This window comes from Thermothelomyces thermophilus, chromosome 7 (assembly GCF_000226095.1).
Source record: "Thermothelomyces thermophilus ATCC 42464 chromosome 7, complete sequence".
In the NCBI taxonomy this organism is placed as follows: domain Eukaryota; kingdom Fungi; phylum Ascomycota; class Sordariomycetes; order Sordariales; family Chaetomiaceae; genus Thermothelomyces; species Thermothelomyces thermophilus.
In genome coordinates, this window is record NC_016478.1 from 3,748,338 (window position 1) to 3,770,801 (window position 22,464).

Below are 22,464 nucleotides of genomic sequence, written 5' to 3' on the forward strand. Positions count from 1 at the left end.
GCAAAACGGCACGATACAAGCCGTATAGGCTACTTTAGCCACTGCTAACAGCTAGCAAACCATGGAGTTTAGTTACAATAGACTTTATTACGAAGCTGCTGGAATCTAAGGATATAGCTATAGGAGTGACCTACGATAGTATTCTTACTATAGTAGATTGCCTGACTAAATAGGTATACTTCTTTCCCTATAAGGAGTCCTAGACAGCTAAACAGCTAGTAGATATGATCTATCGGCAAGTTACATCAGTACATGCTTGGCCGCAAGAATGGATCACCGACAGAGACACCAAGTTCGCGTCGAAGTTTTGGCAAGCGTTAATGTAACGATTAGGTGTTAATAGTAAGCTGTCAACGGCATATCACCTACAGACTAATAGACAAACGGAGCGACTAAACCAAGTTATTAAGCAATACCTCCGCTCTTACGTCAATTACTAGCAAGACGACTAGGTCATGCTGTTACTAATAGTATAACTTGCCTATAATACGACGCTAACAGAAACGACCAAAGTTACACCGTTCTTCGCGAACTATAGATATGAAGCAGACCTTAGGCAAGGACTAGAGGTTATAGTGCCGAGAGCAGTAGTCAAAGTGGAACAAATGTACGCACTATATGAAAAGCTCAAAAAGGAACTCGAGTTTGTCAAGACTAGAATAAAGAACTACTACGACAAACACAGGCTCAAGGGACCTTGCCTAGAGAGGAGAGATAAAGTCTACCTAATCGTATAAAACTTACAAACCAAACGACCAAGTACGAAGCTAGACTTTAAGAAGGTCAGACCCTTCGTTATTAAAGAACGAATTTCGACATCTAACTACCGATTATCGTTACCATCATCTATGCGACTATAGACAGATGTTTTTTATATTTCACTTCTTGAACTAGTATTAAAGAACGCCAAGGTTGCTATACATATCGAAGCAGAGGATAAAGAGGAAGAATAGGACGTCGAAGAAATTCTAGATTTACGTATTATTAACGGAGAACTATAGTATCTAGTTAAATAGCTTGATTTCGGACTAGAAGACAATTTATAGGAACTAGTTAAGAATTTAAACTGCCCTAAGAAACTAGAATAGTTCTACTAGCAGAACCCGGATTAACTAAAGGAAAACCTAGGATAGAATTGAAGACGGCGCCCTAGTTAATAACGTCAATACCACTATTGAGCTATATACCTAGAACCGCCCCTAATTCCTACTACTCCACCTCTTCTAATTTATCCAAAGACGCAAGGCCCCGGCGAACCATCTCCGACCCCCGAGATAACAACGATCGCTTTTAACGACGAATACGGTCTAAACGAGCTAGAGACTCGTCTAGACGACGCTACGCTTTTGCCAATGAATCGCGGTCGGCACGGAGAGCCTCCTTAGCATCTTATTCTAATCGGTCGAGGCGCTTTGATTCGTCTACAATGCGGGACACTATGGAAGTTAGTATAGAAAAAATATATTGACAAGGGAACACCGACAAGACAAGACTAGAACCCCAGAACCGTCATACGACCTCCTACGACGAATACATTCGCCGTAACGAGAAGAACTCTCTATTATATGGTAGTAGAGGCCGTAAGAAAAATAAAAAGAACAAGGCATCACTTCGAACCCTAGCTCGTTAATGGCAGCAGCTAGGGCAATACGCTCCTCGGTCTTTACGGACCTTTTTATTAAACGCTTTACTATATGAGACATGTTGTTAGTAGTATGTAGAAGAAAGAAGGAAACATGGGAGACAACTTACTAAGGGCTGTTAGCGCTATTTAAAACGGCCTAAGATAGGCTTTCAGGTCGAAAGCCTTAAAGGAGGGGCATCGTGTCACGGAAATATACATGTAGGACGCCGCCTAAGCCGCCTTCCCCGATAAGCCAATAGGACAGTAGGTACGAACAGACTAATTAGGAAAGGATTACGCTTGGCAAAGTGATCTATACGCTATGGGATCACTATCGTAGCCGTAATCCAGATGACAAAGGATCACTAGATGAAGAGTGATCCTAGGATTATATATATATATAGATAGTCACTCGTTATGGTGGACTCTGGGAGTTTACTAGTGGTAACAATTACAATCACAGTACTTATACTAAGCATTGCTGATTACTGTAAGAGACAACTCTAAGTGTTGTTGTGAACCCTTTGGCTTTACCGAATCCCTTAGACGACCTGCCTGCTTGTCCCGCTTTACCTGCCTCTGTCTGGACCCTTTTAGAAGAAGTCTGAGTTGGGTTCGTCATATAATCCTTCTAGATACTTCGGTTCGAATGCTAGGTGTCCTTTGTATCCTTTAGTACTTCCCTAGTCTTATTTTGTCTCTCGGTTTTCTAATAGTATACGAACTTGGTTCCGTCTATAGCGATGCTAGCGATTTCTCCTATCTTAACCTATTACTCTAGTTATAGTGCTTTATATTTGTCAATGGAGAGAACAGCTATTGGCGGTTTAGCTTATTCCTCTTGTTGTAACGTCGGTGTCGTTATGCCGCTTCTTCTAGAGTCTATAGTGATCTGCCTACCACTGTCTATCTCTTATAGTAGATCTATAGGATATGCCTTTCCCCGAGCATTATCTACTCGCGATCCTTGCACGCTCCCTATCTCGCTAGTCAAATATAACTCCATTTAGGGTCGTAGGTAGCTACCATTCTTCTAGCTAATGTCTAGGTTATAATCTTTATACTATAGTAACCCTAATATTATGTCTTTATCGTTGCCTATATTTATAATGCTAAATACGACTGCTATAGTCTTCCCTACTATAGTGATGTCGATCGGTTCGGTCTCCCTATATACCTATTATATTAGGAATAGCCCTTTGACTATGCTATGCTTCCACTTTATTCTCTAAGGTATCTATAGCTAATTTACAAGCGTCGGCGAAATTAGGTTTATCTCTGCTCTACTATCTACTAGTGTAAGCATTTCATGCTATTTCCACTATGCTATTATTTATAGTCGTTTGTCGTGCCGTCGTCATCTAAAGATTGTGGCGATTTCCTATATTTCTGCTAGGAGGTTTCGATATAGTGGTCTTTTACGGCAGTTCCTCCTATACTGTGCTACTACTTGTCGCTATACAGGCGTTAATGGTTTTCGGGCCTCTCGAAGGGCCCTGACCCGTTTCCTAGGTTAGTGCTAACCTCTTCGGTTATTTAGCTAATAGCGGCTTTATCTATCGTGCTTATCTCTATAAGCCATTAGGTGCTTATAGTTTCCTACCATTAGGTCTATTCTACTTTCTATCGTATATGCTATAGCTTCCTCTAAAGCTCCCGAATTCGCGACTTCTTTTCGTCTACATAGTAGAGGCAATCGTTACTCTAGCATAAGTCCTATATATCTTGTCCTATTCCGTAGTGCCTAGGCCAGGCTCGTTTTGGAACTATCGTAATGCCTTCTAGACTCTGGTCTTCGATCTTCTAGAGCAATTCGGCCGCTCTGTTTCCTATATCGTAGACCTACTCCACCGGGCGTAAGCTTCTGTTTTTATTTTCTTGTTAGGTCGGCCAGTAGTTGTTCTCGAATTTATTACGGAAGTGGTATCGGCATTCGTATAATATATACTGGAACTAGGGCACTTGTATATATGCCTTATGTTGAGGGTATAGTCGTGTGGCATTGCCTAGAAGGTATTGGAATTCTCTCCTAAATCCTTCTTACTATACATAGACTGTAGGTACTCTAATGCTAAGGTAGGAGTGTTTCTTCTAATAGCTTTCCTACATACGCTTATCTTTTCTATGGTTCGCGCGTATAAACTAGTACTTAGGGTTCTATACGTTATAGCTAAGTTGCTAATTGTCAAAATACTTGGCGTAGTTATTAGGCCTATTGTACATTATAGGCTGTTCCCCTTTGATGGTTTCTACGATATATTAGAGTTCCCTTATCTTGTCCCTTATTCTATTACTCTACTAGGTAAGTCGAATCAAGCGTTCATCCTATTCACGTAGTTCTGTATTAAGCCAGAAAACTTCGTTATAGTACTATTTAATTTGTTCCTAGAGGAATAGAACATTAGGTCTAGGTCTTTCGATTCCTTAGGTATCGGTCGTCTATAATCTATCCTACCTCTATATGACTATAAAACCCTATTGCTCTAGGGCTAGGAGAATCGAAATTAGTAGTATATACTCTCTTGCCGTGTCCTATTCGGCAAGACCTATTTCTAGATCCATAGTAACCAGTTCGGAGTACGGTGCTTGTTTGTCTTTACTATCGCTATTGTGTCCGAGACTGTCCGTGTTGCTATCCCTGTCTTTGTAGCTTGTAGCCGCTACTTTAGTAACATTCTTAGTAGTTTCGTCGATATCCGCGATTTCTTTTCTAGAGACTAGCTTTTATTCTTTCTTTAGGCTTTGACATTCTCGCTTATAGTGCTCTTTCTTTCTATAGTTATAGTAGGTAACATTAGACTTGTCTTTAGTTATCTTCTTGTCACGAATAAGCACATGGGCGGCCTGGCAGGCTGCAGCCAGGACGCGGGACATTCCGACAGCCAATCACTTGACGGACCAATCAGAAGATTATCACCGCCAAGACTAAGGTCTTCACTGGTGATAATAACATGTCACCGTCGACAACGCAGAATCACGAAGTGAAAGGAGAAGTAGTACTGGTGATAACTATTGAAGAAGGACAGACAATTGTGTATATATAGCTAGCTAGTCACTCGTTATAGTAGACTCTAGGAGTTCACCAGTGGTAACAATCACAATCACAGTACTTATACCAAGCATTGCTGATTACTATGAGAGACAACTCTAAGTGTTGTTGTAAACCCTTTGGCTTCACCGAATCCCTCAGACGACCTGCCTGCTTGTCCCGCTTAATCTACCTCCGTCTGGACCCTTTTAGAAGAAGTCTGAGTTGGGTTCGTCACACGTTGTTACTACTCCCTTTGTTCTGTCATGGTTCAGAACGGAGGTGACTTCGACCTCGACATCGACATGGCTACCGACGTCACGGCCGAACAGCTGCTCACTCAGCTTAGTCAACTCCAGCAACGGGTTCAGGAGTTGGACCAGAGAGACAAGGCTGCTTAAGCTCGAATCAAGGAACTCGAGAACCGCGAAAAGTACTCGTAGAAGTTAGTCAACGAGGCCTACGCCAAAATCGAGGCACTCGAGGGCGCCAAAGCGAAGCGTATTAAGATCGAACCACCTGGCAAATACGGAGGAACTAAGGAGGATCTCGTAGGATTCCTGACAAACCTCCGATCCTACTTCCGGCTTAATGACGACAAGTTTCCGGATGACAAAGCTAAAGTCCTCTATGTAGCTACGAGACTAGAGGGCAAGGCACTTAGATGGTTCGAGCCTACGTGGAACGACTATCTCACCGAGGAAGATAAAGACGACCGAGACACGTTTACGTAGGTAGTCTTTCGGTCCTACGACCGTTTCGAAGAAGAGCTTCGGAAGGTTTTTGGCGACAAAGACGAGAAGATTTATACGTAAGAAAGACTTGCTAATCTCCGACAGACCAAGTTAGTAGCCTCTTACGCCGTATAATTCAGACAGGACATGCTCAAGTCTTAGCTTAACGACGAGGCGTTAATGTAATTATTCTATAACGGCTTGAAGGAAAAGGTCAAGGACGAGCTGTATAAGTACGATCGGCCTAAGACTCTGGATGAATACATCGTGTAGGCCATCAGAATCGATAATCGACTCTACGTACGAGAGCAGTAGAAACGAGGTCGAATGAACGGAACCACGGTTAAGGCTAACGATAAGAAAAAGCGAGCGTACGTCAGTACTTCGTATGGGACGTACCCCGGAGCTATGGATGTAGACGTAGCGTAGAAGCAGGACTAGAAGAAGACGACCAAAGATAAGTCTAATATCACCTGCTATAACTACAGAAAGAAAGGGCACTATAAGCGAGAATGCCGAAGCCTAAAGAAAGAATAGAAACTAACCCCGGGAAAGGAAATTACGGCCATCGACGAAACTACTAAGGACGTCATCGAAGTAGCGGCCACGAGCTACAAAGACAAGGGCAGTGACACGGATAGTCTCGGACACGACGGCAACGGTAAAGACGAACAAGCACCGAACTCCGAACTGGTCACTATGGATCCAGAGACAGGTCTTGCCGAATGGGACATGGCAGGAGAATATGCACCGCCAGCTTCGATTCTCCCGGCCTTAGGACAGTGGGGTTTCACGGTCACGCAGAGGCGGGATGGATCGTGGACAACCGACACCTAAGGAATCGAAAGACCTGGACCCGATGCTCTATTCCTCTAGGAACGAATCGAATGGTACTGTAACGAAGTTTTCCGACTTAACACGGAACTACGCGAACGGGATGAACGCTTGACTCGACTTGCCTAGTAGAGCGATGAGATGAAGGACGAAATAAGGGAACTCCGATGTATCATGGAAACTATCAAAGGAGAACAGCCTATGACATATGATAGGCCCGATAGCTACACCGAGCATCTTAACGGCCAGTAACTTAGTAACGACGTACGGAACCTAGAATACCAGTTTATGCGAGCGAACCGCGGAAAAGACGAACGTATGTGGGAAAGCTACTAGAAGAAACACTCCTACCTTAGCATTAGAGTACCTACGGTCTACGTATAATAGGAAGGATTCGGGAAAGAATTCCAATACCTTCTAGGCGACGCTACGCGACTGTACCCGCGACACGAGGCACATGCACAAGTGCCCTGGTTCTAGTGTGTGGTATACGAATGCCGATATTACTTCTGCGACAAATTCGAAAATAATCACTAGCCGACCCGACAGGAAAACAGGGACGGAGACTTGTACCCTGTAGAATGGGTCTACGATATAGGAAACAGAGCAGCCGAATTGCTCTGGAAGATCGAAACTCGTAATCTAGAAGGCATTACGGTAGTTCCAAAACGAGTCTAGCCTAGGCACTATGGAACCGGACGAGACATATAGGACTCGTGCTAGAGCAACGATTACCTCTATCACACGGACGAAAAGAAATTGCGAATTTGGGAGCTTTAGACGAAGCTATAGCACGCACGATGGAAAGTAGAACGGACCTAATGGTAGGAAGCCGTAAGCACTCAATGGCTCACGGAAATAAGTACGATTGACGAAGCCGCTATTAGCCGAACAACTAAAGAGGTTAGTACTGACCTGGGAAACGGGTTAGGGCCCTTTGAGGGGCCCGGAAACTATTAACGCCCGCGTAGCGGCGAGTGGTAGCGTAGTACAAGAGGAACTAGCACAAGAGACCACTATATCGAGACCTCCCGGCAGGAACATGGGAAATCGCTACAATCTTTGGACGACGGCGGCAAGACAAGCGATTGTGGATAACAGCACAGTGGAAACAGCACGAAATGCTCGTACTAGTGGATAGTGGAGCAGAGATGAACCTGATTTCGCCGACGCTTGTGAATCAGCTACGGATACCCTGGAGAATGAAGCGGAAGCATGGCATAGTCAAAGGGCTATTTCTGACGTAATAGGTACGTAGAGAGACCGAACCGATCGACATCACTGTAGTAGGAAAGACTATAGTAGTCGTATTTAGCATTGTGGACATGGGCAACGACAAAGACATGATATTGGGGTTACTATGGTATGAAGATTACAACCTAGACATTAGCTAGAAGAATGGTAGCTACCTGCGACCCCGAACGGAGTCGTATTCGACTAGCGAGATAGGGAGCGTATAAGGATCGCGAGCAGACGATGCTCAGGGGAAGGCATGTCCTACGGATCTACCGCAAGAGACGGATAGTGGCAGGCAGACCACTATAGACTCTGGAAGAGGCGGTATAACGACATCGATATCGCGACAGGAGGAACGAGCTAAATCGCCGATAGCTGTTCTCTCCGTTGACGAATGTGGAGCACTGTAATTGGAGCAGTGGGTTGAGATAGGAGAAATCGCTAGTATCGCCATAGACGGAACCAAGTTCGTATACTACTAGAAAACCGAGAGACGAGACAAGACTAGGGAAGTACCAAAGGAATACGAAGGATACCTAGCATTCGAACTAAAGTATCTGGAAGGATTACTAGAACACGGCCTATGGGATCACGAGATCAAGCTCAAGGAAGGAGCACGACTGAAGTTCTTTAAGATTTACCACACGAGCCAGACGCAGAACGAAGAACTTAAGCGATATTTGGAGGAGAACCTTTGAAGAGGATATATCCGCCCGTTGACATCGCTAGCAGGCTACCTAATCCTGTTTGTGCCTAAGAAAGACGGAAAGCTACGGTTATGTGTCGACTATCGGCAACTCAACGAACAGACCGTGAAAAACCGATACCCGTTATTGCTGATCTTACGGCTCCGAGATTAGTTGGTAGGAGCCCAATATTTCATGCGTCTTGACTTGCTATCGGCCTATAACTATATATGGATCAAAGAAGGCGACGAGTGGAAAACGGCCTTTAGGATACCCTATGGCTACTACGAGTACCTTGTCATGCCATTTGGACTTACGAACGCGCTGGCAACGTTCTAAGCCCTAATTAATCAAGCTATCTGACCCTTTCTCGACAAATTTGCGGTATGTTATCTCGACGATATACTTATCTTCTCTAAGACGATAGATGAACACCGGAAGCACGTGAAAGTAGTGCTGGACGCGCTGCACGCGTATAAGCTATTAGTCAACAAGGAAAAGAGCGAATTCCACGTCAGGAAAACGGTATTTTTGGGATACGAGATATCCCCGGGACAAATCCGGATAGAACCTTCAAAGGTTGAAGCCATCAAGAATTGGCTACGACCGACGTCAGTCACGGAAGTACGAAGTTTCATCGGATTTGCGAACTTCTACCGGATGTTCATCAGGAACTTTAGAGCGATCGTACGACCTTTGCACGAACTTACCAAGAAGAATGCTGAATTCTAATAGGAAGAATAATACGAGCAAGCATTTATACAGATCCGTAACGCCATTACTAAAGACCTAGTACTAGTACTGCCAGACCCTAAGAAGTTATTTAAGGTGGAAACGGACGCTTCAGACTACGCCATTGGAGGACAAGTGGGACAACGAGACGAACAAGGGAAGCTATATCCTATAGCCTTCTTTTCAAAGAAGCTCGATAGACCACGTCTTAATTACCCGATCCACAATAAGGAACTGCTTGCGATTGTCGAAGCTTTTAAGGAATGGCGACTATACCTCAGTGGCATGATTGAACCGGTACAAGTGTATACGGATCACAAGAATTTGCGATACTTTATGACGACGAAGGAACTTAACGGACGACAAATACGATGGGCAGAATTCCTCGCGGAATTCAACTTCGAGATCCGCTATAAGAAGGGCAAAGAAAACGTACGAGCAGACATCTTAAGCCGACGAACGGATCACACGGAAGGACGAACGGGAACGACACCACCGTTGTTCAAGGAACGAACAGACGGAACGCTGTATTACGAAACGCAGACACCCGTGGAAGATGATCCACTTGACTCGTTCCTAGAATGCTGCGTAATCTTTCGAGAGGAAAGGATTAACGAGGCATAGTATTAAGCAGCACCCGGACTAGTGGTACCTAACGAAGTGGAAGAGAAAGATGGGAAACTCTGGTACCGAGGCAAGGCGTACATCTACGACAAAGATCAACAGCTGCGGATGATTCGAGAACTCTATGAGTCAAAACTCGGAGGACACAAAGGAGTCACGAAGACTGTCGCACAAGTCAAGAAACACTACGACTTTCCACAGTTAACGGCACGGGTCAAGGAAGTCGTACGGAACTGCGACATCTGCAATCGAAGCAAAACGGCACGACACAAGCCGTATGGGCTACTTCAGCCACTACCAACAGCTGACAAACCATGGAGTTCAGTTACGATGGACTTCATTACGAAGCTGCCAGAATCTAAGGACACGGCTATAGGAGTAATCTACGATAGTATTCTTACTATAGTAGATCGCCTGACTAAGTGGGTATATTTCTTTCCCTATAAGGAGTCCTGGACAGCGGAACAGTTGGCAGATGTGATCTATCGGCAAGTTACATCAGTGTATGCTTGGCCGTAAGAATGGATCACCGACAGAGACACTAAGTTCGTATCGAAGTTCTGGCAAGCGTTAATGCAACGATTGGGCGTTAATAGCAAACTGTCAACGGCATATTACCTACAGACCGACGGACAAACGGAGCGACTAAACCAAATCGTCGAATAGTATCTCCGTTCTTACGTCAACTACCAGTAAAACGACTAGGTTATGCTGTTGCCAATAGTACAACTCGCCTACAACACAACGCCAACAGAAACGACCAAAGTTACACCGTTCTTTGCGAACTACGGATACAAAGCAGACCTTAGGCAAGGACCAGAGGTCATAGTGCCAAGAGCAGTAGTTAAAGTAGAACAGATGCATGTACTGTACGAGAAGCTCAAGAAGGAACTCGAGTTTGTCAAAACCAGAATGAAGAACTACTATAACAAACACAGGCTCAAGGGACCTTACCTAGAGAGGGGAGACAAAGTCTACCTGATCGCACGAAACTTGCGAACCAAACGACTAAGCACAAAGCTAGACTTTAAGAAGGTCGGACCCTTCGTTATCAAAGAACGAATTTCGACATCTAACTACCGACTATCGTTACCGTCATCTATATGACTACAGACGGATGTTTTTCATATTTCACTTCTCGAACCAGCACCAAAAAACGCCAAGGTTGCTACGTATATCGAAGCAGAGGACGAAGAGGAAGAATGGGACGTCGAAGAAATTCTGGATTCACGTATTATTAACAGGGAACTGCAGTACCTGGTCAAATGGCTTGATTTTGGACTAGAGGACAACTCATGGGAACTAGTCAAGAATTTAAACTGCCCTAAGAAACTGGAACAGTTCCACCGGCAGAATCCGGATCGACTAAAGGAAAACCCGGGACAGAACCAAAGACGGCGCCCTAGTCGATAGCATCGACGGCATCATTAATCTGTGACGAGGGCATAGCAGGCGTCTCTTGCCGCTCAACCTCCTCCAACTCGTCCAAGGTCGATAGACCACGCGCTACCATGTCGGTACCTTTCTCTACCAAAAACTCCTTCTGCTGACGAAGACGCCGGAGCCGTGTAAGCTTTTCGGACAACTCGCGCTAGGCTTCTTCCAGACGGCGTTAAGATTTATCTAGCTCAAGTTTAGCACGACGTTTAGTATCCTTGATACGACGCTGCTCCTAGAGAATGCGATCTACTAGAACGAACATTAGGAATTACATTCAAAGGAAAAAAAAAAAAAAGAAAAGGAGACGTGCTTATAGGAAGAAAGCGGTATGCCAGAGCTATCGTAAGAACGACCTCGACGAACGCAGGCTTCGTAACGCTTCGTACGCGTGATCATTTTGCAAACGAGGCCTTGCGACGCGTACCAAGAGCAAGGTATAACGATAAAACCGTTCTTAGCGATGTTCTAAGCAAGGGAAGCACGGTAACGTGTAGAATGTGACTTCCGTTTCTCTATCGGCATTTTGTCAACATGGCGACCGCGACGCAGAAACAGGGAGAATGCAGTACTTACAAGCGAAGGGTTGTTAGCGCTATTTGAAACGGCCTAAGAGGGCTTTCGGGTCGAAAGCCTTGAAGGAGGGGCATCGTGTCATGAATAAGCACATGGGCGGCCTGGCAGGCTGCAGCCAGGACGCGGGACATTCTGATAGCTAATCACTTGACGGACCAATCACAAGATTATCACCGCCAAGACTAAGGTCTTCACTGGTGATAATAACATGTCACCGTCGATAACGCAGAATCACGAAGTGAAAGGAGAAGTGGTACTGGTGATAACTATTGAAGAAGGACAGATAATTGTGTATATATAGCTAGCTAGTCACTCGTTATGGTGGACTCTGGGAGTTCACTAGTGGTAACAATCACAATCACAGTACTCATACCAAGTATTGCTGATTACTGTGAGAGACAACTCTAAGTGTTGTTGTGAACCCTTTGGCTTCACCGAATCCCTCAGACGACCTGCCTGCTTGTCCCGCTCAATCCACCTCCGTCTGGACCCTTTTAGAAGAAGTCTGAGTTGGGTTCGTCACACTTCTTCTAGTCTTGCTTTTACGTTATATCTATATCTATAGCTCTAGGGTACGTCCCGTACGAGGTACTAATGTATACTTGCTTTTTCTTATTATTAGCCTTAATTACGGTTCTATTTATTTGTCTTTGTTTCTATTGCTCTTGTATATAGAGTCGATTATCGATTCTAATGGCCTATATAATATATTTGTCTAGGGTCTTAGGCCGATTATACTTATATAGCTTATCTTTAACCTTTTCCTTTAAGCCGTTATAGAATAGTTATATTAACGCCTCGTTATTAAGCTAAGACTTAAATATGTCCTATCTAAACTATATAGTATAGGAAGCTACCGACCTGTTCTGTCGGAGATTAGCGAGTCTTTCTTATATATAAATCTTCTTGTCTTTATTGCTAAAAACCTTCCGAAGCTCTTCTTCGAAACGGTTATAAGATTGGAAGACTGCCTATATAAACACGTCTCGGTCGTCTTTGTCTTCCTTAGTGAGATAGTCGTTCTATATAGGCTTAAACTATCTAAGTACCTTACCCTCTAGTCTTATAGCTATATAGAGGACTTTGGCTTTATCATCTAGAAACTTGTTATTGTTAAGCCGAAAGTAAGATTAGAGGTTTGTTAGGAATCCTGCGAGATCCTCCTTAGTTCCTCCGTATTTATTAGGTAGTTCGATCTTGATACGGCTCGCTTTAGCAGTCTCGAGCGCTTCGATTTTGGCGTAGGCCTTGTTAACCAGTTTCTATAAGTACTTTTCGCCGTTCTCGAGTTCCTTAATTTAGGCTTAAGTAACCTTATCTCTCTAGTCTAACTCCTAGATCTGCTGCTAGAGTTAACCAAGCTAGGCGAGCAGCTATTCGGCCGTGACGTTAGTAGCTATGTCGATATCGAGGTCGAGGTTACCTCCGTTCTGAACCATGATAGAACAAAGGGAGTGGTAACAATATATAACGAACCTAGCTTAGACTTCTTCTGAAAGGGTTCAGACGAAGGTAGATTGAGTAGGATAGGTAGGCAGGTCGTCTAAGGGATTTGGTAAAGCTAAAGGGTTTATAATAACACTTAGAGTTGTCTCTTATAGTAATTAGCAATACTAGGTATAAGTACTATGATTGTAATTGTTACTACTGGTGAACTCTAGAGTCTACTATAATGAGTGACTATCTATATGTATATATAATCCTAGTGATTACTCGTGATTATAGTGATTGTAAGTGATCGTATGGTGATGATCACCCTGATCGCTGGTGAGCGTAGTGATCACTGTGCTTCCCTATGTTGTGATTGGTCCTTTCGTTCCTTTGGCTTGATTGGCCTATCTGTGCCGGTGGCTTAGGTGGCATCTGCATGTATATTTCCGTGATATAGAGGGAAGAAGTTATTCTTATATATCCTTAAACATCTAGATAAACAAACCGAGAACTCGGGCCTAGTAGGTAACTATAGTGTAAATCTACTAACTAAACGGACTACTATTATTGATTTCCGCGAAAACCGGGTGTAACCGCTTTACTAGAGCTCCCTTATAGGTATAGAAGAATTCTATATAGGTAAGAGCAAGTCTTGGGATTCTAAACATCCGCTTTAAGGCATTAGGATTAGGGTTTAGCTCCTAGCGAATATATAGGACTACCTATATCTTAGGGTGCTTAATGAAGAAGAATCTATAGTATAAAAGGAACAGTTTGTACTAGTATTATATCGAGGCTACCTCTAGATAATCTAAAGGCATTAGGAGATCTTCCGGGTAAGCTGCTCTTACTACCTATACAAACTTAGGAGGCGCTAGGAACCGATTATCCTAGGTAGTTATTAAATCTACCGGCTAGTTAGTTATCGAGAGAAGTATAGGCCTAGTATCCTTATTAATTTCCATATCTTCCTAGATAGAGGATTTATATCTTTAGTACTTAACTCTTTTAGTGGATATAGTGGTCGAACTTGCTTATAAGAGCTTATAGTAAGTTCGAAAGGGAAATAATATAGGAAGAAGCAGTACTAGCTATCTAAGTAGAGGAAGATAATTATAAGTAAGAGTTAGTTAGAAGGGTAGAAAAATAGGAAGAGGTTTAAGGAGAAATAGGGGATACTTATCCTTTAAATGATTTAATAGTTAGGGCATTAGAACTATTAGACTTCTATTTGAAGAAGGTATACCTAGGCTAAAATGACCTATTATATAATAGGTTATATTCCTTTATTACCACTAGATAAAACGTAAGTTAAGGTCATTCTTTAAGGTTATAATAAAGAATGACCTAGTTATATAGAGGCTAACGTAGTTACCTATCGGATAGCACTAGAACCGATAAATATAGCCTAGAATAGCCAGATAAGGAAGGTATCTAGGAGGAACTAGAAAGTCTATAAATACCCCTAACTTAACCCTCCTCCTCTCTCTCTTTTCTATAACTAATAACTATAAACTACAAATCGCTAACTTATAAAAACGTATGACGAACCTAGCTTAGACTTCTTCTAAAAGGGTTTAGACAGAGGTAAATTAAGTAGGACAAGCGTATAGGTCGTCTAAGGGATTCGGTGAAGCCAAAGGGTTTACAACAACACTAGAGTTATCTCCTATAATAGTTAGCGATACTTAGTATAAGTACGTGTAATTATAGGTTAGGTTACTATCACTAGTGAACTCCTAGAGTCTACTATAACGAGTGACTATTTATATATATATATACTTTTGCCGATCGCTTATAGTCCCTTTCTATCCTGCCCTTGGATCGCCTTAGGTAGCTAGCTATCCTTCGCTATCTTTCCCTTTTTAGCAATCGTTCGCCCATGGTAGCCCGCGCTCCCTAGCGATCCCATGTCAGCCTCGCTTCGTGCCCTTCTTGATTGGTGGCTCATTCAGCCTTCTATGCCCCACCGGGTCGCGGTATATAGTTAGCTCGTGACACGATGCCCCCTCTTTAGGGCTTTCGACCCGAAAGCTTCTTATAACTTGTTTTAAATACCACTAACACCCCCTTTTTCCAGTAGGTAACGTCCTTCTTCTGCTAACTTCCTTTTGTTATAGCTGATCGTGTTCCTAGGAATCGTCGCGATCTTAAACGCGAATGATACGCTATTATAATTAAGATTAAGCAAGAGGGTTACAAGGTTACTATACTTTACAAGCATTATTAGAATATAAAGCTACAAAAGCATTATATAATAATAGAGGGTTTAAACAAATGTCAAAACTATATTTATATAGGCAAGAAGTGTAGTAGTCCGAACATTGCAGATGCCTATAGGTTCCTCGTTTTTTTTTTTTTATAGTCTTAGGTGGCTAACTATCTTAGTCCTTTCGAATTTGTCAGAGCAGGAGAAGGTTTCGAGAGAGATTGCTAAGACCAAGGCACTGCTTGCTTAGACACTAAGCCGTTTAAGTCGATTACGTCGTTTATAGCAATCCCTGCGCGATCGTGGTACCGAAGTTTTCCGTTATGGCGTAGCTCGTCTAGAGGAGGAGGAAGAACCAGATACTCCTCTGCCGATATCGGAGACGCAGACCCTCGCGGGCTAGGCTTAGGCGTTAGGTGCTTTTGACGTATTCGATTGGGAGTCGATCGGGTTAGATCCCGGTCCTAATTCTAACGGGTTCCCCTCTTTTTCTATCAGGGAATAGGCTTCGGAGCCGGTTCTTATAGCCGGTTAGGATTCTGTCGGTAGAACTACTCTAGTTTCTTAGGGTAATTTAGGTTCTTAACAGGTTCCTATAAGTTGTCTTCTAGTCCGAAATCAAGCTATTTAACTAGATACTATAGTTCTCCGTTAATAGTACATAAATCGAGAATTTCTTTGACGTCCTATTCTTCCTCTTTATCCTTTACTTCGATGTATATAATAACCTTAGTGTTCTTTGGTGCTGGTTCGAGAAGTGAAATATAAAAAATATCCGTCCGTAGTCGTATAGATAATAGTAACAATAGTTAGTAGTTAGATGTCGAAATTCGTTCGTTAATAATAAAGGGTCCGACCTTCTTAAAGTCTAGCTTCGTGCTTGGTCGTTTAGTTTATAAGTTTTATATAATTAGGTAGACTTTGTCTCCTCTTTCTAGGCAAGGTCCTTCGAGCCTATATTTATTATAGTAGTTCTTTATTCTAGTTCTGACAAACTTAAGTTCCTTTTTAAGCTTCTTGTATAGTACATACATTTGTTCTGCTTTGACTACTACTCTCGGTACTATAACCTCTAGTCCTTGCCTAAGGTCTACTTTATATCTATAGTTCGCGAAGAACGGTATAACTTTGGTCGTTTCCGTTAGTGTTATATTATAAGCGAGTTATACTATTAGTAATAGCATAACCTAGTTATCTTGCTAGTAGTTAACGTAAGAACGAAGGTACTACTTGATAACTTGGTTTAGTCGTTCTGTTTGTCTATCGGTTTATAGGTAATATGCTGTTAATAGCTTGCTATTAACGCCTAATCGTTATATTAACGCTTACTAGAACTTCGATACAAACTTAGTATCTCTATTAGTGATCCATTCCTATAGCTAAGTGTATACTAATACGACTTGCCAATAGATTACGTCTACTAGCTGTTTAGCTATCTAGGACTCCTTATAGGGAAAGAAGTATGCCTATTTAGTTAGGCGATCTACTATAGTAAAAATACTATCGTAGATTACCCCTATAGCCATGTCCTTAGATTCTAGTAGTTTCGTAATAAAGTCTATTATAACTAAACTCTATAGTTTGTCGGCTGTTAATAGTGGCTAAAGTAGCCTATACGGCTTGTATTATGCCGTTTTGCTTCGATTACAGATATCGTAGCTCTATACGACTTCCTTAACTTATATCGTTAACTATAGAAAGTCATAGTGTTTCTTGACTTGTATAACAGTCTTTATAACTCCTTTATATCCTCCGAGTTTCGACTCGTAGAGTTCTCGAATTATTCGCAGCTATTAATCTTTGTCGTAGATATACGCTTTGCTACGGTACTAGAGTTTCCTATCTTTTTCTTCTACTCCATCAGGTACTACTAGTCTAGGTGCTACTTAATACTATGTCTCGTTAATCCTTTCTTCTTGCAAGATTGCGTAGCATTCTAAGAACGAGTCAAGTGGATCGTCTTCCATAGGTGTCTACGTTTCGTAATATAGTATCCTATCTATTTATTCCTTAAATAATAGTAGCATTATTTCTATTTATCCTTCTGTATAATCTGTTTATTAGCTTAAGGCATCTGCTTATACATTCTCTTTACCCTTCTTATAGCAGATCTCAAAATTAAATTCTATAAGGAATTCTACCTATTATATTTGTCATCTGTTAAGCTCCTTCGTTATTGTAAAGTATCGTAAATTCTTATAATCTATATATACTTATACTAGTTCGATCGTACCACTAAGGTATAGTCACTATTCCTTAAAAGCTTCGACAATCATAAGTAGTTCCTTATTGTAGATCAGATAATTAAGACATAGTCTATTAAGCTTCCTTAAAAAGAAGGCTATAGGATGTAGCTTCCCTTGTTCGTCTCGTTATCCCAACTATCCTCCGATAGCGTAGTCTAAAGCGTCCGTTTCTACCTCAAATGGCTTCTTAGGGTCTAGCAGCACTAGTATTAGATCTTTAGTAATGGCGTTACGGATCTATATAAATGCTTGCTCGTGCTGTTCTTCCTATTAGAATTTAGCGTTCTTCTTAGTAAGTTTATACAAAGGTCGTACGATCGCTCTAAAGTTCCTAATAAACATCCGGTAGAAGTTCGTAAATCTGATGAAACTTCGTACTTCTATAACTAACGTCGGTCGTAGCTAATCCTTGATAGCTTTAACCTTTGAAGGTTCTATCTAGATTTGTCCTAGGGATATTTTGTATCCTAAAAACACCGTCTTTGTAACGTGGAATTCGCTCTTTTCCTTATTAACTAATAGCTTATATATGTGTAACGTATCTAGTACTACTCTTATATGCTTCCGGTGTTTATCTATCGTTTTAGAGAAGATAAGTATATTATTAAGATAATATACTGTAAATTTGTCGAGGAAGGATCGGATAGCTTGATCAATTAGGGCTTAGAACGTTGCTAGCGCGTTTATAAGTCTAAATAGTATAACAAGGTACTTATAATAGCTATAGGGTATCCTAAAGGCCGTTTTCCACTTGTCGCCTTCTTTAATCTATATATAGTTATAGGCTAATAGCAAGTCAAGATACGTAAAATATTAGGCTCCTGCTAACTAATCTCGGAGCCGTAAGATTAGTAATAATAGGTATTAGTTTTTCACGGTCTGTTTGTTAAGTTGCCAATAGTTAACGTATAACTATAGCTTTCCGTCTTTCTTAGGCACAAACAGGATTAGGTAGCCTACTAGCAATGTCGACAGGCAGATATATCCTCTTTAAAGATTCTCCTCCAAATATCGCTTAAGTTCTTCGTTCTATATCTAGCTCGTATAGTAAATCTTGAAGAACTTTAGTTATACTCCTTCTTTAAGCTTGATCTTGTAATCCTATAGGCTATATTCTAGTAATCCTTCTAGATGCTTCGGTTCAAATGTTAGGTGTCCTTTATATTCCTTCGGTATTTTCCTAGTCTTGTCTCGTTTCTCAATTTTCTAATAGTATACAAACTTGGTTCCGTCTATAGCGATGCTAGCGATTTCTCCTATCTTAACCTACTACTCTAGTTACAGTGCTCCGCATTTGTCAATAGAGAGAATAGCTATCGGCGGTTTAGCTCGTTCCTCCTATTGTAACGTTGGTATTATTATACCGCTTCTTCTAGAGTCCGTAGTGGTCTGCCTGCTACTATCTATCTCTTACGGTAGATCCGTAGGACATGCCTTCCCCTAAGCATCGTCTACTTATAATCCTTACGTACTCCCTATCTCGCTAGTCGAATATGACTCTATTCGGGGTTATAGGTAGCTACTATTCTTCTAGCTAATATCTAGGTCGTAATCTTCATACTATAGTAATCTTAATATTATATCTTTATCGTTACCTATATCTACGATGCTAAATACGACTACTATAGTTTTCCCTGCTATAGTAATGTCGATTGGTTTGGTCTCCCTATATACCTATTATATTGGAAATGGCCCTTTGACTATACTATACTTCCGCTTTATTCTCTAGGGTATCTGTAGCTAATTTACAAGTATCGGCGAAATCAGGTTTATCTCTACTTTACTATCCATTAGTACGAGCATTTCATACTATTTCTATCATACTATTATCTATAATTGCTTATCTTGCCGTCATCGTCCAAAGATTACGGCGATTTCCTATGTTTCTACCAGGAGGTCTCAATATAGTAGTCTCTTACGCTAGTTCCTCCTATACTACGTTACTACTCGCCGCTATACAGTCGTTAATAGTTTTCGGGCCCCTCAAAGGGCCCTAACCCGTTTCCTAGGTTAATGCTAACCTCTTTGGTTATTTGGCTAATGGCAGCTTCATCGATCGTGCCCATTTCTACGAGCTATTAAGTGTTAGCAACTTCCCACTATTAGGTCCGTTCTGCTTTCTGTCGTACGTACTATAGCTTTATCTGAAGCTCCTAGATCCGCGATTTCTTTTCGTCTACGTGGTAGAGGCAGTCGTTACTCTAGCACGAGTCCTATATGTCCCGTCCTGTTCCGTAGTACCTAGGCCAGGCTCGTTTTAGAACTACCGTGATGCCTTCTAGATCGCGGGCTTCGATCTTCTAGAGCAATTCGGCCGCTCTATTTCCTATATTATAGACCTATTCTATAAGGTAGAGGCTTCTGTCCTTATTTCCTTGTCGGGTCGGCTAGTAGTTATTTTCAAATTTGTTACGAAAGTAGTATTGGCATTTATATACTATATACTAGAACTAGGGCACTTATATATATGCCTCGTGTCGCGGGTATAGTCATATAGCATTGCCTAGAAGGTATTAGAATTCTTTTCTAAATTCTTCCTACTATATATAGACTATAGATATTCTAATGCTAAGGTAGGAGTATTTCTTCTAATAGCTTTCCTATATACGCTTATCTTTTCTGCGGTTCGCACGTACGAACTAGTACTTAGGGTTCTATACGTCGTAGCTAAGTTACTAATCGTTAGAATACTTAGTGTAGCTATTAGGCCCATCGTACGTCACAGGCTATTCCCCTTTAATAGTTTCTATAATATATCGAAGTTCCCTTATCTCGTTTCTTATTTCATCGCTCTACTAGGTAAGTCGAATCAAGTGTCTATCCTGTTCGTATAGTTCTATATTAAGCTAGAAAACTTCGTTATAGTACTATTTGATTCGTTCCTAGAGGAATAGAACATTAGGTCTAGGTCTTTCGATTCCTTAGGTATTGGTCGTCTACGATCTATCCTACCTCTATATAACTGTGAAACCCTACTGCCTTAGGGCTAGGAGAATCGAAATTGGTAGTATATACTCTCCTACCGTATCCTATTTAGCAAGACCTGTCTCTAGGTCCACCGTAACCAGTTTAGAGTACGGTGCTTGTTTATCTTTACCGTCGCCATCGTGTCTAAGACTGTCCGTGTCGCTATCCCTATCTTTGTAGCTCGTAGCCGCTACTTCGATAACATCCTTAGCAGTTTTGTTAATAGCTGTAATTTCCTTTCTAGGGACTAGTTTCTAGTCTTTTTTTGGGCTTTAATATTCTTATTTATAGTATCCTTTCTTTCTATAGTTATAGTAGGTAACGTTAGACTTATCTTTGGTCGTCTTCTTCTTATCTTGCTTCTATACTATATCTATATCTATAGCTCTAGGATATATCCTATATAATATACTAATATATACTCGTTTTTTCTTATCGTTAGCCTTGACCGTAGTTCTATATATCTAACCTCGTTTCTACTACTCTCGTATATAGAGTCGATCATTGATTCTAATAGCCTATACGATATATTCGTCTAGGGTCTTAGGCTAGTTATACTTATATAGTTTATCTTTAACCTTTTTCTTTAAGCTATTATAGAATAGTTATATTAATGCCTTATCGTTAAGCTAAGACTTAAGTATATCCTATCTAAACTATATAGTATAAGAGGCTACTAACTTAGTCTATTAGAGATTGGCGAGTCTTTCTTACGTATAAATCTTCTTGTCTTTATCACTAAAAACCTTCTAAAGCTCTTCTTTAAAACGGTCGTAAGATCGAAAGACTACCTATATAAACACGTCTCTGTCGTCTTCGTCTTCCTTAGTAAGATAGTCATTCTACATAGGCTCGAACCATCTAAGTACCTTACCCTCTAGTCTTATAACTATAAAGAGGACTTTAGCTTTATTATCTAGAAACTTGTCATTATTAAGCTAGAAGTAGGATCAGAGGTTCGTTAGGAATCCTATAAGATCCTCCTTAGTTCCTCTGTATTTGCTAAGTAGTTCGATCTTGATACGGCTCGCTTTGGTGCCCTCAAGTGCCTTGATTTTAGCATAGGCCTCGTTGACCAGCTTCTACAAATGCTTTTCGCCGTTCTCGAGTTCCTTAATCCAAGCTTGAGTAACCTTGTCTCTCTAGTCCAACTCCTGAATCCACTGCTAGAGTTGACCGAGCTAGGTAAGCAGCTATTCGGCCGTAACGTTAGTAGCTATATCGATATCGAGGTCGAAATCACCTCCGTTCTGAGCTATAATAGAACAAAGGGAGTAATAGCAACGTGTGACAAACCTAGCTTAGACTTCTTCTAAAAGGGTTTAGACAGAGGTAAATTGAGCGGGACAAGTATATAGGTCGTCTAAGGGATTCGGTAAAGCTAAAGGGTTTATAATAATACTAGAGTTATCTCCTATAATAGTTAGCGATACTTAGTATAAGTATATATAATTGTAGGTTAGGTTACTATTACTAGTAAACTCCTAGAGTCTACTATAACGAGTGACTATTTATATGTATATATACTTTTGCCGATTGCTTATAGTCCCTTTCTATCCTGCCCTTGGATTGCCTTAGGTAGCTAGCTATCCTTTGCTATCTTTCCCTTTTTGGCAATCGTTTGCCTGTAGTAGCCCACGCTCCCTAGCGATCCTATGTCAGCCTCGCTTCGTGCCCTTCTTGATTGGTGGCTTATTTAGCCTTCTGTGCCCTACCGGGTCGCAGTATATGGTTGGCTCGTGACAAAACGCTAAACAAAATGTCTTCTCTACCTAGTTAGATAGCTAGGTACCATTAGGCAAGTATTCTACCAAGCGATTTATTTCTAAATGTTAGTAGTCTAGGTTTTAAGCGACTCTATATAAGTCTTCCGACAGCAAACATATATAGGGATAACGTTAGAGAGTTAGATTAAAGAAAAAGAGAAGGATCGGTTCCTCTCCCTCTAACTAAAGGGCCGAGCCAACCAAGTATAGGTCTACCTTTACTCCTCCTAGGGGAGTCTCCGTCCGGACAGAAGAAGGAAAAGACAATCTGCTACCGATAAAGGAGTAACTAGTCGTGAAAAAGGATTACTAGGTTCCTTTAGACGATACCGTC

General features: G+C 41.5%; 2 protein-coding genes across 2 annotated transcripts; one reads left to right on the forward strand and one right to left on the reverse strand.

Moving 5' to 3' along the window:
• Nucleotides 1–4,918: 4,918 nt before the first annotated feature.
• On the forward strand, nucleotides 4,919–6,223 carry MYCTH_2131293 (uncharacterized protein; the record flags this gene model as incomplete). The annotated part of the gene is made up of 2 exons (XM_003667297.1): nucleotides 4,919–5,017; nucleotides 5,942–6,223. The coding sequence occupies 2 exons, from the start codon at nucleotides 4,919–4,921 to the stop codon at nucleotides 6,221–6,223; spliced, it is 381 nt and encodes a 126-aa protein (XP_003667345.1).
• A 4,530-nt stretch (nucleotides 6,224–10,753) lies between these two features.
• MYCTH_71551 (uncharacterized protein) lies at nucleotides 10,754–11,460 on the reverse strand. Its single transcript, XM_003667298.1, has 2 exons — nucleotides 11,245–11,460; nucleotides 10,754–11,089 (listed from the first exon to the last, which is right to left on the reverse strand). The coding sequence occupies exons 1-2, from the start codon at nucleotides 11,332–11,334 to the stop codon at nucleotides 10,901–10,903; spliced, it is 279 nt and encodes a 92-aa protein (XP_003667346.1). The 5' UTR covers nucleotides 11,335–11,460; the 3' UTR covers nucleotides 10,754–10,900.
• Between the last annotated feature and the right edge of the window lie 11,004 nt (nucleotides 11,461–22,464).

What these genes read in the sequence shown, in the direction of transcription:
- MYCTH_71551 (XM_003667298.1), bottom strand. Translation starts at nt 11,334, where the DNA reads ATGATCACGCGTACGAAGCGTTACGAAGCCTGCGTTCGTCGAGGTCGT. An exon ending in CGCTTTCTTCCTATAAGCAC is followed by an intron (nt 11,090 to 11,244) that starts GTCTCCTTTTCT and finishes GAAGAAGCCTAG; the next exon opens with CGCGAGTTGTCCGAAAAGCT.